The sequence below is a fragment of the Dermacentor albipictus genome, chromosome 1 (genome assembly GCF_038994185.2).
Source record: "Dermacentor albipictus isolate Rhodes 1998 colony chromosome 1, USDA_Dalb.pri_finalv2, whole genome shotgun sequence".
Lineage (NCBI taxonomy): Eukaryota > Metazoa > Arthropoda > Arachnida > Ixodida > Ixodidae > Dermacentor > Dermacentor albipictus.
In genome coordinates this window covers 109,092,948-109,113,461 of record NC_091821.1, presented here as the reverse complement: position 1 = coordinate 109,113,461, position 20,514 = coordinate 109,092,948, and the positions used below count along the sequence as shown (strand labels likewise).

Genomic DNA, 20,514 nt, shown 5'->3' with positions numbered 1-20,514 from the left:
TATTCTTTCCTCTCATTTCTACGTCACACTTATTATCCGTCTCTCAAGGCCGACTAATCACATTGATAACAAAAGCCCCTTGATAACGCGGCCGAAGCGCCGCTTTGACCACGTACAAAAAGCAAAAAGCAATGGAAGAGACATAGAATGTTTCAAAATCCGGGCTCTGCTTGTAGCGCATCGAAAAATTGTACGCGCAGCTATATTTCGCGGCAGAAACTTGCTACGGACCAAAGCCAAATTGAAGTGATGATATTATTTTTCATTAGAGTGTACACATGCTGCAAAAAAGAGGTTCATGCCAACAAAATAGCTAAATAAACATACCGGGAAGCGACTCACGTGTAGAAAAAAGACAAACCTGAGGCGCTCAAGAAAGTAAATGTACCGCTTCTATAAATGATAGCCGAATTAGCAATCGGGATGTCTGCAAAAAAAAAAAAGGCTACGATGAATCTTCCCTGGCATTTATTTCGTAGTACTGGCGCGGTGTTTCGTTGTAGTATGCTGGTGTGTTCCGCATAATTGCGAGAACGACCGCGAAAGAACCGTGCAACGGAGAAGCGCGGTTGCAACACCCAACTGTTGAGACTTGCACGAGACGACGTAGAAGGGGCGAGTAGAAGCAATGTTCACTGGTGGTATAGATAGCCCGCAGTGGATGTGAACGTTCGATGAAGTGACCAAGAAGATGTAGCAAATGAAGGAGAGAGAGAGAGAGAGAGAGAGCAAATGATAAATGAAAGGTAGGGAGGTTAACCAGGACTGAGCCCGGTTGGCTACCCTACACTGGGGAAAGGGAAACGGGGACGGAAAGATTAAAGAATGAAGAGAAAGTCCACCGGAGATATCGTTCAGTCACTCAGTCCGGATTACAGACGCTGACTCAATCCTGTATCTTGCAAATATCGCAGCAGCGCTTTTGTGGCCTTTTGTAGCTGCGATATGCGAGGCCATGGTCCCAAGATCTTGTTCAAGGTGAACGGTTTTCTATCTAACTGGTTGAGAGCTGTGCAGAGATCTTGTCATTCATTTTCAAATGATGGGCAGTAGCACAGTAGATGGTCCATAGTTTCTTCGACACCGCAGGCATTGCACTCGGCTATCAGCCAGTCCAATCAAAAACGTATATGCATTCGTGAATGCGACGCCCAAGCGTAAGCGGCACAGCATTGTTTCCTCATTACGCGGAAGCCCTGGTAACAGCCGAAGTTGCATAGATGGATCGAGGGAATGCAATCGATGTTGAGGGAAATCAGGTGTGTGCCGCTTCTCCAATGTCATACGGTGCGCTAGCTTGCCTAAGTGTTGGGCTGCGTCAGCACGCGATAAAGGTATATAAGGGTTGCTCCTTCGTGTGCTTTCTTAGCAGCGTCGTCAGCGAGGTCGTTGCCGGAGATACCGCAATGGCCAGGCAGCCACTGAAACACGACGTCGTGCCCTTTCGCAATCATGTGATGGTGAACGTCTCGTATCTCCGATACGAGTTGTTCACAGGAGCCGCGACGAAGAGATGACAGAAGACATTGTAAGGCCGCCTTTGAATCACAGAATATTGCCCACCGATTAGACGGTTGGTTGTTAATATAATCAACGGCACCTCGGAGGGCAACAAGCTCCGAACCGGTCGATGTTGTCAAGTGAGAAATCTTGTATCGGATGCTTAGTGATCGTGATGGTATAACCATTGCCCCGGTGGAGCTGGTGTGGGTGGAAGAGCCATCCGTATATATGTGGACTCGGTCAAAGTAGAAAGTGTGCAAACAATCCAGAGCTGCTTGCTTCAAGGCCAAGGTAGGCAGGTCGGTCTTCTTTCTTATCCCTGGAACCGTAAGACGCACTTGAGGTTGTTTTAAACACCACAAAGCTGAGGTTGAACGTGCTGATGGTGTGAACCCCGATGGTAGGGAGGCACGATGCTTGCTGACCTCGTTGGAGAAGGATGCCTGTGGTCGTCGTTCTGGCAGACGGGCAAGAAAGCTTGATTGAATCCGTGAAATATGACGAACATGGGCCCTAAGCGAGTCGGTGCTGATGTAAGTCGTGATCGGATGGTCTTGAGCCATTATAATGGTTCCTGCTGTTGAGGCGCTCCGCGGAAGGCCTAGGCAAACACGTAGTGCCTGTGCTTGCACGCTCTGAAGTTCTCGAAGATTTGACTTGCATGTTTTAGCAAGCACGAGAGAACTATAGCATAGAAATCCGATAAAAAGTTCTCGATATAACTGTAGCAAGGAGCCCACTGACGATCCCCAAGTTTTGCCGGCGATGAACTAGAAGATGTGAACAATAGATGTGAGCCTCTTCTTCAAGTGGGCAACCTGAGGGCTCCAAGAGAGGTCCCGGTCAACAATGACACCCAAAAACCGATTATTTTTCTTGTAGCTGATAGGCTGGCCATTGATGTATACTGGATAACCAGACATCGCTTTTCGCGTAAAAGCGACTAACGCACATTTTTCTGTTGAGATGGTAAGGCCTTGTGTCTGAAGATAGTCAGATGCCTGTGTTGCTGCTTGCTGTAGCCTTGCGCGAACCTGCAGGCGAGTGACCGCTGATGTCCAGATGCAGATGTCGTCGGCGTATATTGAAACACTCACTGTTTCCGGTAGGGATTCAGCCAGCCCAAGAAGCGCGAGGTTGAAAAGAACAGGGCTTAGAACACCGCCTTGGGGAACGCCTCGGCATGTGTAGTGGTTGGTAGTCGGACCATCTTCCGTACGCACGAACAAGGACCTTTGTGTCAAGTAGTTTCTGATCCATCGATATACTCGCCCTCCTAGTTCAACTGTCAGAAGTGCGTCTAGAATGGTTTGATGGGAAACATTGTCGTAAGCGCCTTTCACGTCAAGAAAGAGTGCGACTGATAATCGCTTCCGAGATTTTTGTTGTTCTACAGATGGTACCAGATCGATGACACTATCAATCGATGAATGGCCTCGTCGAAATCCAGCCATTGAGTCAGGGTAAATTTTGTTGTGTTCAAGGTACCATTCGAGACGCATGAGGATCATACGTTCCATGAGTTTCCCGACGCAGCTGGCAAGTGCTATCGGCCGATACGATGCCAGTTCGAGCGGTGACTTTCCTGTTTTTAGTAGCGGTACCAGGCGGCTTCGTTTCCATTCCTGTGGGACGACACCATCTCGCCATGAGCTGTTAAAAAGGCTGAGGAGTTCTCTTCGTGCTTCTTGACCTAGGTGGCGCAAAGCACTATATGTTTTCCCATCGGGCCCTGGTGAAGATGAACACCTACAGAGCGCCATAGCAGCTTCTAACTCTTCCATAGAGAATGGAGCGTCCATACTTGTATCTCGTGGACCGGGGATGTCACCTAAAGTCATGTCAAAGGCTAAAACTGTGCCACCGGCGACTTTCGCACAAAATTCCTTCGCAATTTCTACCTCACGGCGGTTTTCATAGAGAGCAAGGGCGTTGAAAGGGCGTTGTTGCTGGGGGCTTGAGCTAAGGCCCCGTAGGGTACGCCACACACGGGATAATGGCTTGCGGCGGTCCAGTGACTCGCAAAAGCATTGCCATCTTTGATCCGCTAGCTTATCCATTCGCCGCTTTATCTTCTTTTGCATGCGCCGAGCTTCTCTGAGGTCAAGAATTGACTTCGTGCGCCTGTACCTCCTTTCAGCTCGGCGACGAAGTGCACGAAGCCTTTCCAACTCAATGTCATTCTCTGTACGCTTTGATGAATGTGTGAAGCAACGCGTGCAAGCTTGCATTGCGTCAGCAATTATTTCTTCTAATTTGCGTGCGATACGTTTCTTGCATGTGTCTTCTACACGAGCTTGAAAGACTGACCAGTCGATTTGGTGAGATACAACCGGTAATGCGGCGTTTAGTCCATCGATTCTCACATAGGTCGGAATGTGATCACTTCCATGGGTTTCAATATCGGTGAACCACTGCACGCTCGAAGTCAGGCAACGTGACACAAAAGTCAAGTCAAGGCAGCTGCTGTACGTTGTTCCTCGCAGAAATGTCGGGCTTCCGTCGTTTAGAAGACATAGGTTGTGGCCTGATGCAAATGATATTAGTGACCTGCCCCTCGAGTTTATCCTGGAGCTTCCCCATATATAGTGGTGAGCGTTGAAACCCCCTGTTATTATCCAAGGACCGGGAGTTGCAGTCATAATATCTTCTAGTCTTTTGCTATTAAACTGACTGGTTGGAGATAGGTAGACGCCAATAAGAGTAAAAGACAGCCTCTTCTTTTTTACAGTAACACAGACGTATTGGTTACCGTCGTGTGGCGCTACGGCTTGGGAAAAATACGTAAGGTCTTTGCGGATGTAAACCAAAACCTTACTACTACGGACACACGTGGTTGAAACAAAAGGTTCACATCCTTATAGTCTTATGGAGGCTGATAAGTTCGGTTCGCAGATAACCAGTATAGGAAAGTGGTTGTCAAACACGAACTGCCGCAACTCCCAAGTACGTGACCTCAGGCCTCTCGCATTCCATTGGAATATGGAGGCACTTCTGACATGATCCCGGAACGATCGCTGTTGTTGTCGATGAGCCATGGTTCTGCTGTAGAAGCCCTCAAGCACTGGACTTCTGAAGGCTCTCAAGAACCTGATTGATGGCATCCAGCACTTGCAACGCACTTCGAGCTGTTGGTGTCTGTAGCTTGTCCAGAAGAACACGAATAGCACTCATCAGAGAGCTTATCATGACAACAACTTGTTGATCCTGGTCTGACAATTTATCAGGAACAGATGAGGTATCCCTTGCTGTAGAGCTCTGATTTCGCTCAGTAGGGGCATGTAGCCGCGGGAGTGCAGGCCAAGCGTCAGCAGCCGTGCTGTTCGATGCACCTGTGTCCTTTGAGCTGACTGCGTTTGGCCGGGGCGGAAGAGCAGGTGGTAATGTACGCGGGTGGTAATGTACGTTCTGCAGAGGCTTTGGAGGTTCTTGATCGACGTCGGCGTCGTGATCGTCGTCGCTTAATAGATGCTGCTGCTTCTCGGTGAGACGAGTGGTCTCTAACCATTTTTCTCAATATTGCCATTTCCTTTCGTATGAAAGGGCATTCCTTCGAGGATGCATCATGAGGGCCGCTACAGTTTGGGCACTTCAGCACATTGGCCTCGCACGTGTTAGTGGTGTGGGGCCCAGTGCAGCGAGAACAGACGGTAGTGTTCTTGCACACACTACTCACATGTCCAAACTTCATGCATTTCCAACACTGCAGCGGTTTTGGTATAAACGGGCGAACTGCGTGTCGAAAGTGGCCCACTTTTACATGCGATGGGAGGGATTCGCCCTTAAATATGATCTTAGCACACCGTGACGTGCCGAGGCCAAACGCGTTTGTGATGATGGTATTTTCGGTAGCCGGCTTGATTAAGATCGACAGATCGGATTCGACAATGGTCTCGTCAACATCGTAAATTACGCCAGTACTGACTTGTTTGCCCAGCGGAATATGAGGGCGGACTTTCATCCCGTCAAGTTCCGTGACATTGCGCAAAGAATCCAACGCAGCTGCGTATTCTACGTCAATCGCTAGGACGTTCTTACGGGTGTTCACTCTGATGTCTTTGATTTCATTCGGAACTAGCACCTCTAGATGTGAAGACACGGCTTGCCTGTTGAGGCATCTTAGGTTGTCAGTGGCGAGAACTGGCGCGAACAGGATGGTGAGCTCCTCGGTATTGCGCGAAGATCTCACGGTGGACTCACTCAAATTCGATGATGCGCTGAGAAATCTTCGCTTTGCTTTACGACTCCGCACCAGCTCGAAAGTGTCGTCACAAGAATCTTCACTGCTGACATAGTACTGCATCGTGTCGTCGCTGTCAGTGTCACTCTCGGTGCCGTTGCGCTTCCTGGAGGCAGCCGTCGTGGGCACTGCCGACTCCGGCGGACGCGCGTGAGACTCCATCTCCGTCGCAGTTAAGGAGGAAACAGCAGGTCAAGGCAGAGTCCAAGAAATTCACAAAATGAGTAGAGCTGGAAGACTCGGCGTTCTGCCTGCATGCAACATTTATTAGGCACACTGAACCATTATGAACCGTGATCAACCGTGCTCTGTAGGCGGCTAAGACTGGCGCGGCGGCGCAGCCCATACATTGAAAGTGAACTGCGAAGCAAGCAGAGTGCAGCATGTGCTGAGAGCTCTGTGAGCGCTGTGTTCGCGCCGCTTCGTTGGCGTTGAAGCGAGAGGATGCACGCAGGTGAATTCGCTCGCTGCTGCGGGTGTGCTGCGGGCGCTAAGGACGGAGGGAAGGTCTTTCAGTTGGATTAGGATAGCAATGTTTACGCATTCAAAACCATCATATTTCAACGTGCCCTTATGATCTATGAATTCATAAGCGCTGTTGAACACCAGCTGCTGCCTAGCGGACACGTTCTTATAGGTCTCCTTCTGCAGCTACGCAGTACTGAGTCCGCTTTATCATCTTCTGTGGCCTTCCTGACGACCGATGCTGGAATTCTACTGCAGGAATCCGTTATCCTTGCCTTGAGCTCATCAGACGTCCGTCTCGATCAAGTAAACACGATCTTTCACATAACCCCAAAGAAAGGAACCGAGTGGAGAGAGGTCAGGTGACCTAACCGATCAATTTACAGGCCCGTGCCTTCCAATCGATTGTGCATGAAAAGTCGCATTCAGTAAGTTTCGTGCTCGGCTGCTGCTCTGTGATGGCGCTCCACCGTGCTGATACCGCGCAAGTTGTAGACGTGACAGCGGGACTTCGCTGAGAAACTCATCCATCACTACTTCAAGGATTTCGTTCGCGTAACACTGTCTAGTCAGTGTGTGATCGAAGAATATGGGACTCTGATTATAGCAACGGCGTAAATTCCGCATGCCACATTGAACGACCACTGGTACTGGTCAGGGGCGTAGCCAAGGAGGGGGGCTTATGGGGCTTCAGCCCCCCCCCCCCCCCCCGAAATTTTTTCATGTTGTCCATGCACCGCCGACCAAAGCGACCCCCCGGCGCCGGAAATCACTCTGGATTTTGTCTAGAATGTCTTTTTGACGCTCGAAAAGACATTTAACCGCGAAGATTGCAAACTCGGGCTGGATTTCGTGGCAACGCCCATAACCGGGAGTCACATAACGCCAAGCAGTCCCACCCGAGCACAAAGTTTCAAGGGCGCTTTGATGGTGAGCGGGCTCGCCGCGGCATCTCACTGAGGCCACGGAATCTATGGAGCGCATGGATATCTATTGCGAAACTTTATAGGTATAAATCTCATAAGCTCTTGATGTGAAAGGTGCATTGACATTTCCAAAGTTGTGCTTTAGATTTTCAATTGCGGAACTTTGTGGGTTTAATGCTGTTATAAATATTTGACGCCAAAGGTCCATTGACTTTTCTAAAGATTTACATCGGAACATACAACGAGACAAGCCAAATCAACACACCAGCAGACGAGTTGACAAAGCAGGCAGCGAGGTCCTATGAGACGAAACGTTGGGGTGGTTCATTTGTGCCGTCATGTCACATAAAAAAATATCAACATTTTTTTTAACCTACGCCAGAACATCCATGTCAAGACACTAAAGCCTGCCAAAGTAGCTACCTTCTTATTTATTTTTTCTACTTTGACTTTTATTCGCGAGGACACATTGAGCCTCTTCAATTTTTTTTGTTCTCGCTACCCTACCCGCGGGCTGCCAGAGCCAGCCAGAGCGTATACGTTTTTCTCGTATGGCCCCGACCACCGTGCGGTGCACTTCGGTGCGTGTTCGGTTTGCTCTGGCCGAGTGCATTTTCACCTGACATAGTTTTGGACACTTTCTGGCTAGCAGACGAGAAAAAAAAACAATGGTCGCTCGCCGCCATCAGTGTGGGGACTCGAAGGATTGCACCGCATTCCTTGAGCGGAACCTTTCCGGAAAGTCTTGTTTCGCCGCTGTAGGATACTGAGCATTATGCGGATGGTTCTCAGTGGTCCAAGCGTCTCATGTTTTCTTCGGTATTCCTTCCGTAGCCCCATTAGGTGCCCGAAGTAGGCATTCGATTCTGGCCAACATACTTTCCTATGCGTTTTTTTTTTTTCATTTCGGTGCCTCCGCCTCACGCAAGAAAATACATTGTTGCGGCGCAGCGAATTGTCGCATGGTGAAAGTTCGATTTTGATACTTCTTTTGCGGAAAGTAATGGGCGACGGGGCGCTTCAGTTCACGGATACGTTTATTATATTATTGCGAAAGCAATTATATGGACACTCCAGGCGCATTCCTGCCGTCGCCGTCGCCCTCATGTTTCGTATAAAGTCCAAGGGTGATAACATCGTGACCACGCGCTGCATGCTGTATGTGGGAGTGAAAGCGTAGGAGGGGAGGTAGAATGGGTGAGCCGACGATGGTGACTCAGTCTTGTGTGCGCAAAGGAGAAAAGCGGGGAGCAAGCGCGTCGCTTTCCTTCGCGCGCAATGCATCGGGGGGAGTGGATGGAATGGGGGCGGAATCTAGGATTCTGTGAATCTATGATTGTGCAACATGTTTATTTGCCTTGTTTGGCGCATTATATACAGTTACTTCTTCTTACATACATAGACTCATTGGAGACTTAAATGTATACTTAAATATCTTGTTGCGAGGTTTCGTGTATACATGCAGTGAACTTTGTTTCCAGTGACACTTTTTTGTCCTTTATCAAGCCGTATTTTCGCATTTCTAATGTACGAGGGCGAGTCAAATGAAAGTGAGGCTACCCTAACCACGCAATAATGGTTCGGCTCATTACCTGCGAGGCATGCGCGTAGGAGAACGGCATGTCTCATTTACAAAAGTGACACGCAGGTGTGAAAAATGTTCTGTAATGCTCTCATACACTGGGTTGAATGTGGTTGCGTCACATTATGGACACTTCAAAAGTTGAACAGCTCGGTGTCGCGAAGTTTTTGACAGCTGAAGGTGTTTCCAAAACAGAAATTAATCACCATATGGCTGCCGTGTACGTTGAACACTGCATTTCACTGACCACTGTGAAGCATTGGAGCAAAGGTTCAAAGGACGTTGCAAAGACATTCTAAGACCGGGCCAAAACCATCGTGCAATCATCCCCCCCCCCCCCCCCCCCACAATTCCAAAGGTTCATGAGCTGCTGAAACAAGAACGGAGGATAAGCGTCGATGAACTGGCAGACCGTCTGAACATCAGTCACGGTTCGGTTCACGCCATAATTCGTGAGCTTCTCGGTTATTGGCTCTTTGGTGCGCAATGGATCCCCAAGATTTGGATCCATCGCGAGAAGACGGAGAAGTTTCGCGCTGCCTTGACTCATCTGATCGGGTATCACAATGAGGATGACGACTTCTTGTTTGCAACTGTGATCGGGGACCAACCTTGGTGCCACTACTACGAGCCTGAAACACGACGGCAAAGCTTACAGTGGAAACATTCGAATTTACCACGCCCAAAGAACGTAAAGGCCATCATTTCCGCTGGAAAGGTGTTGTTGACTTTTTTTTCGATCGACAGGGTCCATTACTGATAGAATTCGCTAAATCTTGAGAGGCTATCAATTGTTTCCGATATTGTAAAACGCCAGAACGGCAGCGTGTCGCAATCAAGAACGAACAACGTGGAAAATTGACGAATGGGGTCATCTTGTTCCACAACAATGCCTGTCCCCACGTCGCTTATGTGGTTAATAGAAAACTGGCAAAGTTCAAGTGGGAAACGCTGCAACATCCGCCATACAGTTCAGACCTGTCACCTTGCGACTTCTACATTTTGGGGCAACCGAAAGAAACAGCTCAACGGAACCAGATACAGACTTTTTGAAGCAGCAACCCAAGGAGTTTTATAAGACGGGAATCACGCGACTCGTTAGTCAAAAGGACAAATGTCTAAATTTTCACGCAGACTACTTTTAAATAAGGTACCCCGTTGTTGGCTCATTCATTTGACTTGCCCTCATATATCTTGCAGAACTGCTTTTTATGCGTGCTCTCTGTCGCGACTATAACTTCGGTGCAATTACTCACGATACACGACAAGGGACAGCTACCCATGCGAAATACATTAGAACAAACGACAGCGTCATTGAGATTTTTCACTGGCCGTTGCATATATACAAAAATGTAAGCACGGTTCTTGAATGACAAAGTTTCATTAACATATTTGTCCTCAACTTGTTCAGTTCATTGCCTTTTAATTTTTCATATCAGCGGCATGCACTGCTTTCCTGGTTTCGAACTGATATAGGTCTAAAGTTCGTGTGATATTTTATTTACTTAATAAATAGACAAAAAACATGGAAGAATTGACGTCAGTTATGTTGGGCACAATTTTTGGCACATACAAGCATAATATTTTATGAAAAAATACATATTTTACTTGTATTTACAGTGCGTAGCTTTCAAGAATTCGTTTGCAGCATCTTTGGCAATGACAATGCAGTTATTATTCATGTATTTGATCCCTCGATAAATTGTTTAAGAGGAAGCTTTAGCTCGGGCCCAATCCGACGCGGCCTATTAATTCATATACTTGTAAAACGCAGAAACGCTTTTCTGAGATAATCCTGCTAATCGCTTTTATTGAAATTGGTTGCATTTGAGAGAGAAAGTTAAATCCTAGTGTCTGTTGGAAACAGAACTTCGATTTAGGGCCTGAATTTTTTTACAAATATTTTGAAAAATTCGAAAGTTTGAAAATATAGAAGCACGACGTTTACAAACTAATAGCTATGCATGAAGAACAGATATTGTGGTTCTGTGAACGGCATTTATTATAACAGTCAAAGCGGACAAGTTTGCTGTGTCAATTTGTATCTTACGTGAATTGGTTACGTTGTGTACAAGGGTTCTGCAAAAGACGTATTTCCACAATACTAAATTTTTTTGAGATTCATGTGTAACATATCTATTTTGTCCACTGTAGATGTACTATTAGATGCAATTCACGGAATTGTGATATAATTTTTCATTGTTGAGTCACTGAGTTTTAAACTTGACAGTTCCGTTTTCTGAAAATTTTCAATTTTGGCCAATATTTAATGAATAATTGACCACCTAAATGAAAAATTCGAAACCAGTAGTCACTAGATTTTAAGTTTTTCTTTCAAATGCAACAAACCTCATCAAATTTGGTGCAGTGGTTGCCGAGAAAAACGAATTCTTCTTTTATATGTGTTTAGATAGGAGCGCCCGAGCTAAAGCTTCCTCTTAAGGAGGAGGCGGAGCTGCAACGTGCAGCTATGTATATAAATATATATATATATATATATATATATATATATATATATATATATATATAAGTTGGGCCAGTGGCGTAGCCCCCCCCCCCCCCCCCCCCCGAACAAAATTTCTGGCTACGCCACTGGTACTGGTGCCGGTGCCGATTGCACTTTACCCAGTGTGCATTGTATAGTCACTCCGATATTTTGCATCATGCAAATTTACATGATGTTGCTCATAAAGTCCGGTGACTCATCGGATTTTGTGAGGACCCAATTCGAGAAATCTAGATAATTCTACAGGCCCCTATCTTCCAAGCATTGGTGCTGGTTAAGGTGGTACGGGTGAAAGGCCGTCGTTTCGAATCCTCCAAACTGATGACATGGAAATGGGTACCTGGGCGGCTACGTCCCGCACGCTAGCATGAGTGTTTGAGGCCATAAATGCTAGAACATCCGTGCGTAGGCTAGGACTCAAAGATGGAGTCATCCGCCGCTGTTTCTGGAAGCTGATGGTTTGTCTCAGGTTTTCATAATTTCGGATGATAGTAGATGCGTTTGGTCGGCAGCCACAATTCCATGACTGATAAATCTATTTGCGGCCTTTCTCTTGTTGCCATTTGCAGATCCCAAGGCAAGGATAATTTTTACCTTCTGCTCATTAGAGAAAAACACGTCTACTGGGACGAAACAAAACGCCCCTTTAAACATTTGCACTGATGTTGTCAATTCGCTTTTGTGATGATAGGTTTTGCGGCAAAAAGAGAAAAATAAAAATACCATCTGTACCCTTAATCGACGCTAAGACGACAGCTATCACAGCTTGTTTCCAACTAACCCCAAACGAGACGTGTTACTTCAGCCAGGGCGCGGGAGATAAGGAACTAGCTCGATCCTGATGTTTTTCGTTATTTCGTTTGTTTCGTTTTGGTTAACTCAGAGGGAGCGTGTTCGAGGGCGCTGTTTTATGAACCGGGTGGGAACGCAGTCACGTGCTATTTTATTCATATTTCGCGGGGTTTACTTATCAGTCGGAAAAATTAGTACGCAATAAGTACGTCGCGAAAAATGCCGCAATTAGATGTCCCTTGGCTCTGCCTACAAATGCCTCATTGACACTTTGATAATTAGGATAGTACGTGTCGAGCTAGATATTTATTTACAATTACCTACATTAATCTCAGTATTGAAAATATTACTGAGAGCTACTCCATTGTACCGGAAACAATGTGCACTATGTTGTCTTCGAGTAACGCAATTGGTATTTAAAAACAAAATCTGGGTGCATTCAATTGGGATACCTTGTATACATTTATAACATTTGCGTGCAAGTGACGATGTTTCTATCCCTAATAATTGTAATCATGAGTTATAAGCATTGCTTACTGGAAAGAGAATCAATACTGAGACACACATCATTCACCTGCATTTCACACGGCGTTGATAAAAGACTCTGCCGAAGGAGTCACTGAAGTCTGCACAGTTTTTCCGGTGTCAAAAAAGCACTCGAAGCGTTTTGAAGCGAGATGAACATACAGCAACATATTCATTCTCTAGGCATAGGCTACACATACCTTTAGAAATAATTGCTGATTGGCTACCTCCTCCTCTTTCAAAAATATAATAAACTTTGTCCTGTGTGTATATTTAAATATATTGTGTCTGTGCATGGTGTTCACAATGCAAATAAAAAAAAATGTTGAAGTGAAAAAATACGGATGAGGTAGCCGCCGCCAGTGCTTCTAATTCACCTCTCCTATTTTCAGAATTTGCATAAATAAAACGAAAGTATGAATTAAAAGCCGTGCTCGTCCGCGCCAACAATGATGCAGTAAGCTATTAGTCACAATAAAATTTTATCGAAAAAGGTCGAGGCAAGTCAAAAGAAACCTTAAATGATGGGAGGACAAAACTCTGGTAATGACATTTTAGCTGTGTTTGTGGAGAAGGGGGGGAGGGGGGCTCCTGCCCCGGAGCCCCCCCCTGTAGTTGGCGCCTATGCCAGGGTTTGTAATATAATTGCTGCTGTCGCTGAAGTGCCTTCCGGCGAGGGAGGCATTTCGCTGCTTTGAATTCCAAGTCGCCGTGATGAACAGTGCTTGCATTGAGCTGGCAGACGCAGCTGCGATAATAACATGCAATAATTGTGAATTAAGAAGAAGTGTACTTGGCCACGTTGACTCAGCACTGTCACGAGAGAGAAAGCAGGAAGGGAATTTTGTATAGAAAGGCAGGCTGTATAGGAAAGCAGGACGGTCAACCAGCGGTAGTTCTGTTTGGATACCCTGTACGGGTGAAAATGAGAGTAAGACCAAGGTAAATATACCTGGTAGCGAAGCTTCCATAGGAGCCCATACGTTCAAAACATGGCGGTCCATCGCCGGTTCATGGGGCTTAGCGCCATCTGTATGTGGTGGGAACACTTCCGGCGGAAGAAAAAATAACGTGACGCCATGTCCGTTAAAAGCAGAAGTGACGTCATTTTGTTTTCGAAAGCGCGAAATTTGTTTTGTTGTTCTTCCTTTGGAGCTATATATTCAAATTCCCCGCCATTTGACTTGATGGGCGTTTCGAGCTTTCAGCGTGGAAAGCGATGCAGGAAAAGGCCAGCCGTACGGTTGTCGAAATCGTATCCCTGCACAGAACATATGGAACATACTTTCTTTGGAGGCCGACGAAAGCTTTCGGTGTAGAGTGCTGATCCTATTGTCGGATGCCAAGCCCGTCGGCCAGCGTAGTCGCACGAAAGCAACTACACAATTATCTGGCGGTCGTAACTCACTACTTTTGACTGAACAGATTAAGAAGCAGTGAAGCTACCCGCGTCACCAAATTCAGACGAACTTCGACAAGCAAGAAAGCACAAATTGTGAGGGGGGCGTATTTCAACAGGTGATACGAGTGCGCCTTTCTGTCCATTTCAAGACGTGCATTGCACTGCGAGCGATAGTGGCGTCAACGCCCCCTGTAGCGATGGGCGCTGAAAAAAAATGCATTTATTAATAATAATAAAATTAAACGTATTTTCTTAACTCATAACGAATATATAAAATTGACTAGGAATTTTATTTTCGTTGAATGAATCTAACTGTGTCTCGTTTGAATTAAAAAAACGCGTTTTTCTTTCCCAATGTTTGTTCCCTCCAAACATAGTCGCGCTTCAATCGCTGCTCCCATAACCCCCCATGCTGATGTCGGTGACAATCTGTACTGAACCGCTTTTCGCCCGAAGCTTCGCGACCTATTTGGATCGACCTTGGTAAGACACTCGCGCTTTCCGGCACCCATAAGTGGCGCGGCGGTAGTTCAACGTGGTGGGGACAGAGGTGATAGCGGGCTCAAGAACACACGCGCGCCTCGGAAGCAGCCGGCGTACGAGCATCTCAGAACATTCCTCCGCCTTTCTGATGAAACGCAAAAGTATATCGTCGAAAGTGAGGCTGCGTTTAACGCCTGACACGTCATTGTGTCGCGGAATTAAGGAGACCACGAGTACCGTAGTCCACGTCTACTCTCTTTGCTTGCAGATAACAAGGGATGTATAAAGCTCGTCACATACGATAAAGGTCCGAGTTTTCGATGTAACCGGTGCCGAACAAATTATCACATGTTTGGTCGTGTTTTCTGATATCTATCTCCGTATTGTTCTAGAGCAGGCACCCAGTAGTTGGTCGGACGCTGAGCCTCATACCACTCAGGGATGAAAGGAAGCTAGTGCTGCCATTCACGCTGCTATCTAAAATAAACGTCGCGTTTATTCACGACGACAGGCATGCCGCAAAGCGTCACTTTAGTCGTGCAATCCTTTTCAAGAATCGCAAAATTACGCGGAAAAAGCGACCGAATTAGCGAAATTTTTCGTTCGTGTTAAGTTCTGCTGTTTATTATTGGACGACATTCTGTTTATTATTGGACGACAATTTTTGCTAATGATACGTTCCACATCATGACTGGCTGTAATCTACTCGTACAAACAGTTCTATAGCATAATTACGTTTTTGTGAGTATGGGCCCAGTTTAGCAGTGCCAAGTAATAAGATGCGCGCGAGACTATTGGCTGTGCCAGCGCGCGTTGTCTCTGCCATCAATATGTGCGGTATAGCGTTTTCGCGTGCTTTAGGGCGACTTTGTAAAAGTGGGACGCTATAGGGTCACGTTTCTCTTGCGGAAAAGTCTTTCCGGATAAATTGTATATTTCCGTAGGAACAGCATTCCTCCCCAGTTGCATTCACCGTGATTACCTCTTTATCGACCGTCTATCACAATTAACTAAAAAAAAGGCGAAGTAGAAACACTGAATATTGGCGCAACATTCAAAGCACTAACCGAAATTGCCCCAGAAGGAATCTTTCTTTAAATACTCGCTGACAGGACCATTCGTCGCTCACATTCTTACCAATCCGCATCTTTATCGCCCACAAGACGACCTTCGGAAAATTGTGGAGGCTTATCTTCACCGATATTAAAAAAAAATTATGGGGTTTTACGTGCCAAAACCACTTTCTGATTATGAAGCACGCCGTAGTGGAGGGCTCCGGAAATTTCGACCACCTGGGGTTCTTTAACGTGCGCCTAAATCTAAGTACACGGGTGTTCTCGCATCTCGCCCCCATCAAAATGCGGCCGCCGTGGCCGGGATTTGATCCCGCGACCTCGTGCTCAGCAGCCCAACACCCACTGAGCAACCACGGCGGGTTTCACCGATATTCCATGACTTTAACCGTGTGGCACAATGAATATGCGGTTATTTTTCGCCCGTCGATCGTTTGCTGCCATTCCAAAAAAAAAAAAAAAAGAGCGCTTAAACGCTGCGGAAACTCCATAAGCCGGGAACCTATCGCCGCTATACGGCTTGGCAGAAAATCGGTGCGACACCGTCAGTGTATCTGGAAAGTCCGAATAAAGAGAGAGGAATACAAAAGAAGCAAACTCAGTATATTAAGTAGGCCCGTAGACCTTAGCAACTTTAGCAGCGCAGATATAGCCTTCTGCGCGTAGTTACTTTGGGAGCACTGGCCTAGGACTTTCTTTTCTGATAGTGAACTATTGCTCAGCCAGCGCCTCTCCTATTTTTTTTCAGAAGATGCGCTGGCTCAGTCATTTCAGCACGGCGCACATCACTTGCCCTTTCGGCCTTTCGGCAATATAGCGCAAGCTGACACAAAGAAAGCGCGTGATTCACAGCCGCGCATATGTGGCTTGTGGGGCTATCGGCCATTCCGATGCGGAAAGCATATCGCAATGCAGTGTCAATGGGAATTATCGCGTGGACGAAACCACCCACTCTGCGCATGAGAATGGTCTGTGCGTTTTGATCCCGCTTTCGCGGACTCACGATGCGGCTGGGCCACGCTCGATGTTTCGTGAATGTCCATTTCCTGTGTGGGACCGCGAACGTTTTCCCCATGTTTCACCTACGTTCGTTGTCCCCTGATGTACAGCAACCTTAGCTACCACGATGCGAACATAGTATATGTTTAACGTTTGCTGTTCTTCCTCGCATTTACTAGAATTCCCTCAAAGTTTCTACAGAACTCCAGCTGGAGTGTCAATAAGGTGGGCAGGTTCACGATTCTCGGCTTGCATCTGGAACCGCAGAGGTTCGCGACTGAATAAAACTGCACCGATTTAAACTTCACTATTCGAAACTCTGGAGGCCACCCCACGGATTGAAAGTGCACTTATTTACGCTTGTTGCTTCTCATTGCTTCTATTTTTTTACTTATTGTTTCCTTATGCGTTTCCTTGCCCAACCCTCATGTAGAAGCCTGTGGATTGGGGCATTTGTTGTACTAGAAAGAATAGAATGAAGAAATTATGTATACATCCGTAAACTTAGGCATTAAGGTCTTTCCTGTAAACTTAGGCGTAAAGGCATAGCCCTGACTGCTACTTCTGTAACGCTCCGAAGACCGTATCTTAATTTCAGTGCTTGTTTTCTCAATATGCTGTTGAACGGAAGGCACTCAGGATGGTCGTCCCGATGGAGTGGATAGTGGGCACATAGGCAGACGTCGACAACAACAGGCGCGCAACAAAAGCGATGTTGGAGATTACCAGGTGAAAGAGACTTGAATGGCCCCGCTGTAAAGTATGTCTGGCACTTGCGTACATATGTAAGCTACATCAAAATCAGGCACAATATGCGTCCATATATAACGTCCTCGAGTGTCCTCGTTTCTTGCGAACTCATCTTTCATGGAAACAGTGCGCACATTGTGCATGAAAGGCGCTACTCGTTATAACTTACTACATCGTCACATTCCATCTTCTTCTTTCCTAGTTAATGTCTCTCCCCACATATTTATCACATGATGCAATAGTTCAGAAAGTACAGAACGTGTTATTCCAGCCATCCTATTCACTCTATCACATCAACTATTGCCCTCGCTTTCGCAGTCCCCTAATACAGGAAACTACAATAGAAAGGATAGCCAGCGAAGGACACAGTTTACGGGGAAACTATAGATTATGTGAGCTTGTGGAAACGTCTTATGAGGATTACCACGGTCATTACAATAATGATAAAATGTCAGTTCATAGCGGCTTCACTCTTAGAGTTTTGATATGCCCGCAACGCTTCGTTAACAATTTCTTTACATAGTTTTTAGTTGTAACGAACATTCGCTGCTGATAGATGGCATGAAGCGCTTCCTTCGAGAAGCGCCACCGTAATTTCAAGTTAGGACAACCGTAGGCCAGGCTTTCAGGTAGGTCGAACCATTTGAAACCAACACACAGCTGTCATGTGACTTAAATATGTACGATAAAGGTAATTTTCTTTCCTCGGGGAGGGGGGGGGGGAGGCGGGAAGGGGGACGGTCTTATCATTATACTTCGCATTTAGAGACGGAAGCCGATCGGAAGCTTGATTTAGAAAACATGTGTCCGACTGAACGTGAAGACGTAAATGAAAAGCGATCATGATGATTATGTGCACGTGAAATCAATGAAGGCTTTAATATTGTTTTGCACAAGTTTTCTCATGAAGCGTAACGGAATAATGGAACGAAATAAGGAAAGCAGGAAGAACTAGTGCTTTATAGCGTTGAGTGATTGACCAGAACATCAGACACGATAGCTTTTCTCCAAATCAACAACAAAACATATTTCTGCTGCGCTTTGTCAGGAATTGTGTATACCCCGCTGGAAATAGTTATCGTCGCTTCATCTACGTGATATTTTCTGCCAGTACTGCCATTATTATTATTATTTCAATTGGCAGTCGCATGACTGCTAGTGTGACTTTACAGAGAGCATGGTCGAGGCACTGCCGATACGCGTTACATTGCATGCATGCATCACCCAGATGATCTTAGCAAAAAATGAATGAATAAATAAATAAATAAATAAATAAATAAATAAATAAATAAATAAATAAATAAATAAATAAATAAAATAAATAATAATAAAAAAGAAGGCAACATACTACAGAGCAAGGTTAAGCGTTCGCCCGTCAGCATAGTGAAGATGGCGCAGCGCCTGTGGGAACGTCTCTGTTATTTAAGTAACGAGTCGCAAGCAGCGAACGTGTGGTATCACTACTTCATAGTGTTATTAAGTCTCCTATAGCAAACAATCCTGTCGATTCCAGTTTTCCAAAATGATATGCCATACTTCAAGTGAATACGATATGTTCGACAAACTCTTTCATTGCGATTGCGTCAACTAGTGGAGGTTCTTCAATAGCCACAAAGTTAGGCGTTTCTTCTTTTCTGTTCCTGTTTTAAACCAAGAAATGAAAACGGCGGCGGGCCACAGCACAAAATGCCGCTTGCCGCTGACACCTGCTTGCGCAAAACTGCGCTCCTCGTCACTGCCATTTCCTGTGCATGTGTGCATCGTGAAGTGGGGCATAACATTCAGTAGTGCGTTCACGAGCTCAGTTTTTCATACACTGTTTTGCCCAAAGTATTCTGCGTTCCCAAAGTATTCTGCGCAGAGCGACGAAGGGACAGGACTTGAGCGAAAAAACAACACCCGACACCTGAGCGCAAACTATCAATTCTTCGACGTTTCTGACAGTCTGTGTGGCTGCTTCTCTAAATCCCTCAGTTCGCTTGCATTTTTTTTTTTACCGGCATAAGGATGTGTTTTCACACTTGTTGCTTTTCAGGGTATAGTGTATTTAAAAATAATAATAACCTGTGTTCAATGTTGTACCTGTAAACAGCATAGTGTAAATTTAGTACACCTATTGACGTATTAGGAGTCACTGCACGATGATTTAGATCTGTTCATTTTTGCCTTTGATGCAGCGAAAGTGCAGGTATTTGTCCAAGGCAGCGGTTATTTTTCTTTTTCAGAATGCAAATATTTCGTCCCCACCGCGAATTAAGTGCGTTTCTTTACGAACCACGCCGTAGTCCCGATGATGTTTGCGGCCAGGCAAGAAAGCGTTCCGCTAGCCAAAAAGATTCTGCTCGATTTTTCCGGCACGTGTATTTATTGTGAATTTTCTGCCGTCGAAAGACTGTTGAGCTAAAGTGTCCGAAATTGCTAACTAATAACGAGGAGCAAAGCGTCCTATATTTGGTGTTTAAATCTCCATTCAGCGAATTGAGTACTGCGGTCGCGGCCCTAGATATGACCAGTAAAGAAAAAGAAACAATACCATGATCGCTGAGGCTTTGCAGCATGGTTTCTCGTTATCGCAACGAAGGCTGAGGAACCGCTGACGGTGAGCGTGCACCGTGACCAGTGCGCAGTGCCACGGAAAACATCGCACGCAACGCTTCAGTCACTGCAGCTCCCACGGCACGTATCCTGGGCCAGGTCAGGGCGCCATGGAGGCGTGCGGTGACAGTGCAGTACTAATGCTCCAACTTTCTTTTTTCCGTCTGTGCAGTTTTTTTCATCTTATAGGCCATACTCACCGGGGTGTCCCTCGCCGACCGACTCGGAGGTGAATAAGAAGGTCTCCTCTTCGCCGGGCATCTCCTGTTGTCCGTCTGCGTGGCGGACGCCGTTGACGCCGACTCCGTTGGATCCTTGCAGGGTGCCCATGCTGCGTGTCTTGCGTCGAGGGGGGTCGGCCGCACAAGCTTGCTCCGAGCGCTATGTCGCACACTATCGGCGACGACACTGATTTGGAGCCCGGCGCCCCGCCTTGCTTGCTTTATACTAATCGCAGCGCGAGCGTGATCACGTGATCGCAGGTCCTCCGCTTGCGACGCCTTCCACTAACCGCGAGGCTTATCGCCTGTTTTCCCTTCTCTATACTCGCGGGTGCTACCCTTCGCGAAATTGTGGACGCGCGGGCCCTTCGGCCGCCGGAGCGATTCCGTTGGCCTCCGATGCCGACCCTCCCACTCGCCGATTTCGGTCCCTGCAGCTCACCTCGAACGAA

At 46.5% G+C, this 20,514-nt stretch overlaps 1 protein-coding gene across 1 annotated transcript in view; it reads right to left on the bottom strand.

The window, feature by feature from the left end:
* The window catches only part of LOC135907707 (S-adenosylmethionine synthase-like), a 53,728-nt gene extending 33,462 nt beyond the window's left edge, over positions 1-20,266 (bottom strand). Inside the window, exon 1 of the mRNA XM_065439419.1 lies at positions 20,042-20,266. Within this exon, the coding sequence (XP_065295491.1) occupies positions 20,042-20,171 (130 nt within the window). The 5' untranslated portion in view covers positions 20,172-20,266. The remainder of the gene's footprint in view (positions 1-20,041) is intronic.
* Between the last annotated feature and the right edge of the window lie 248 nt (positions 20,267-20,514).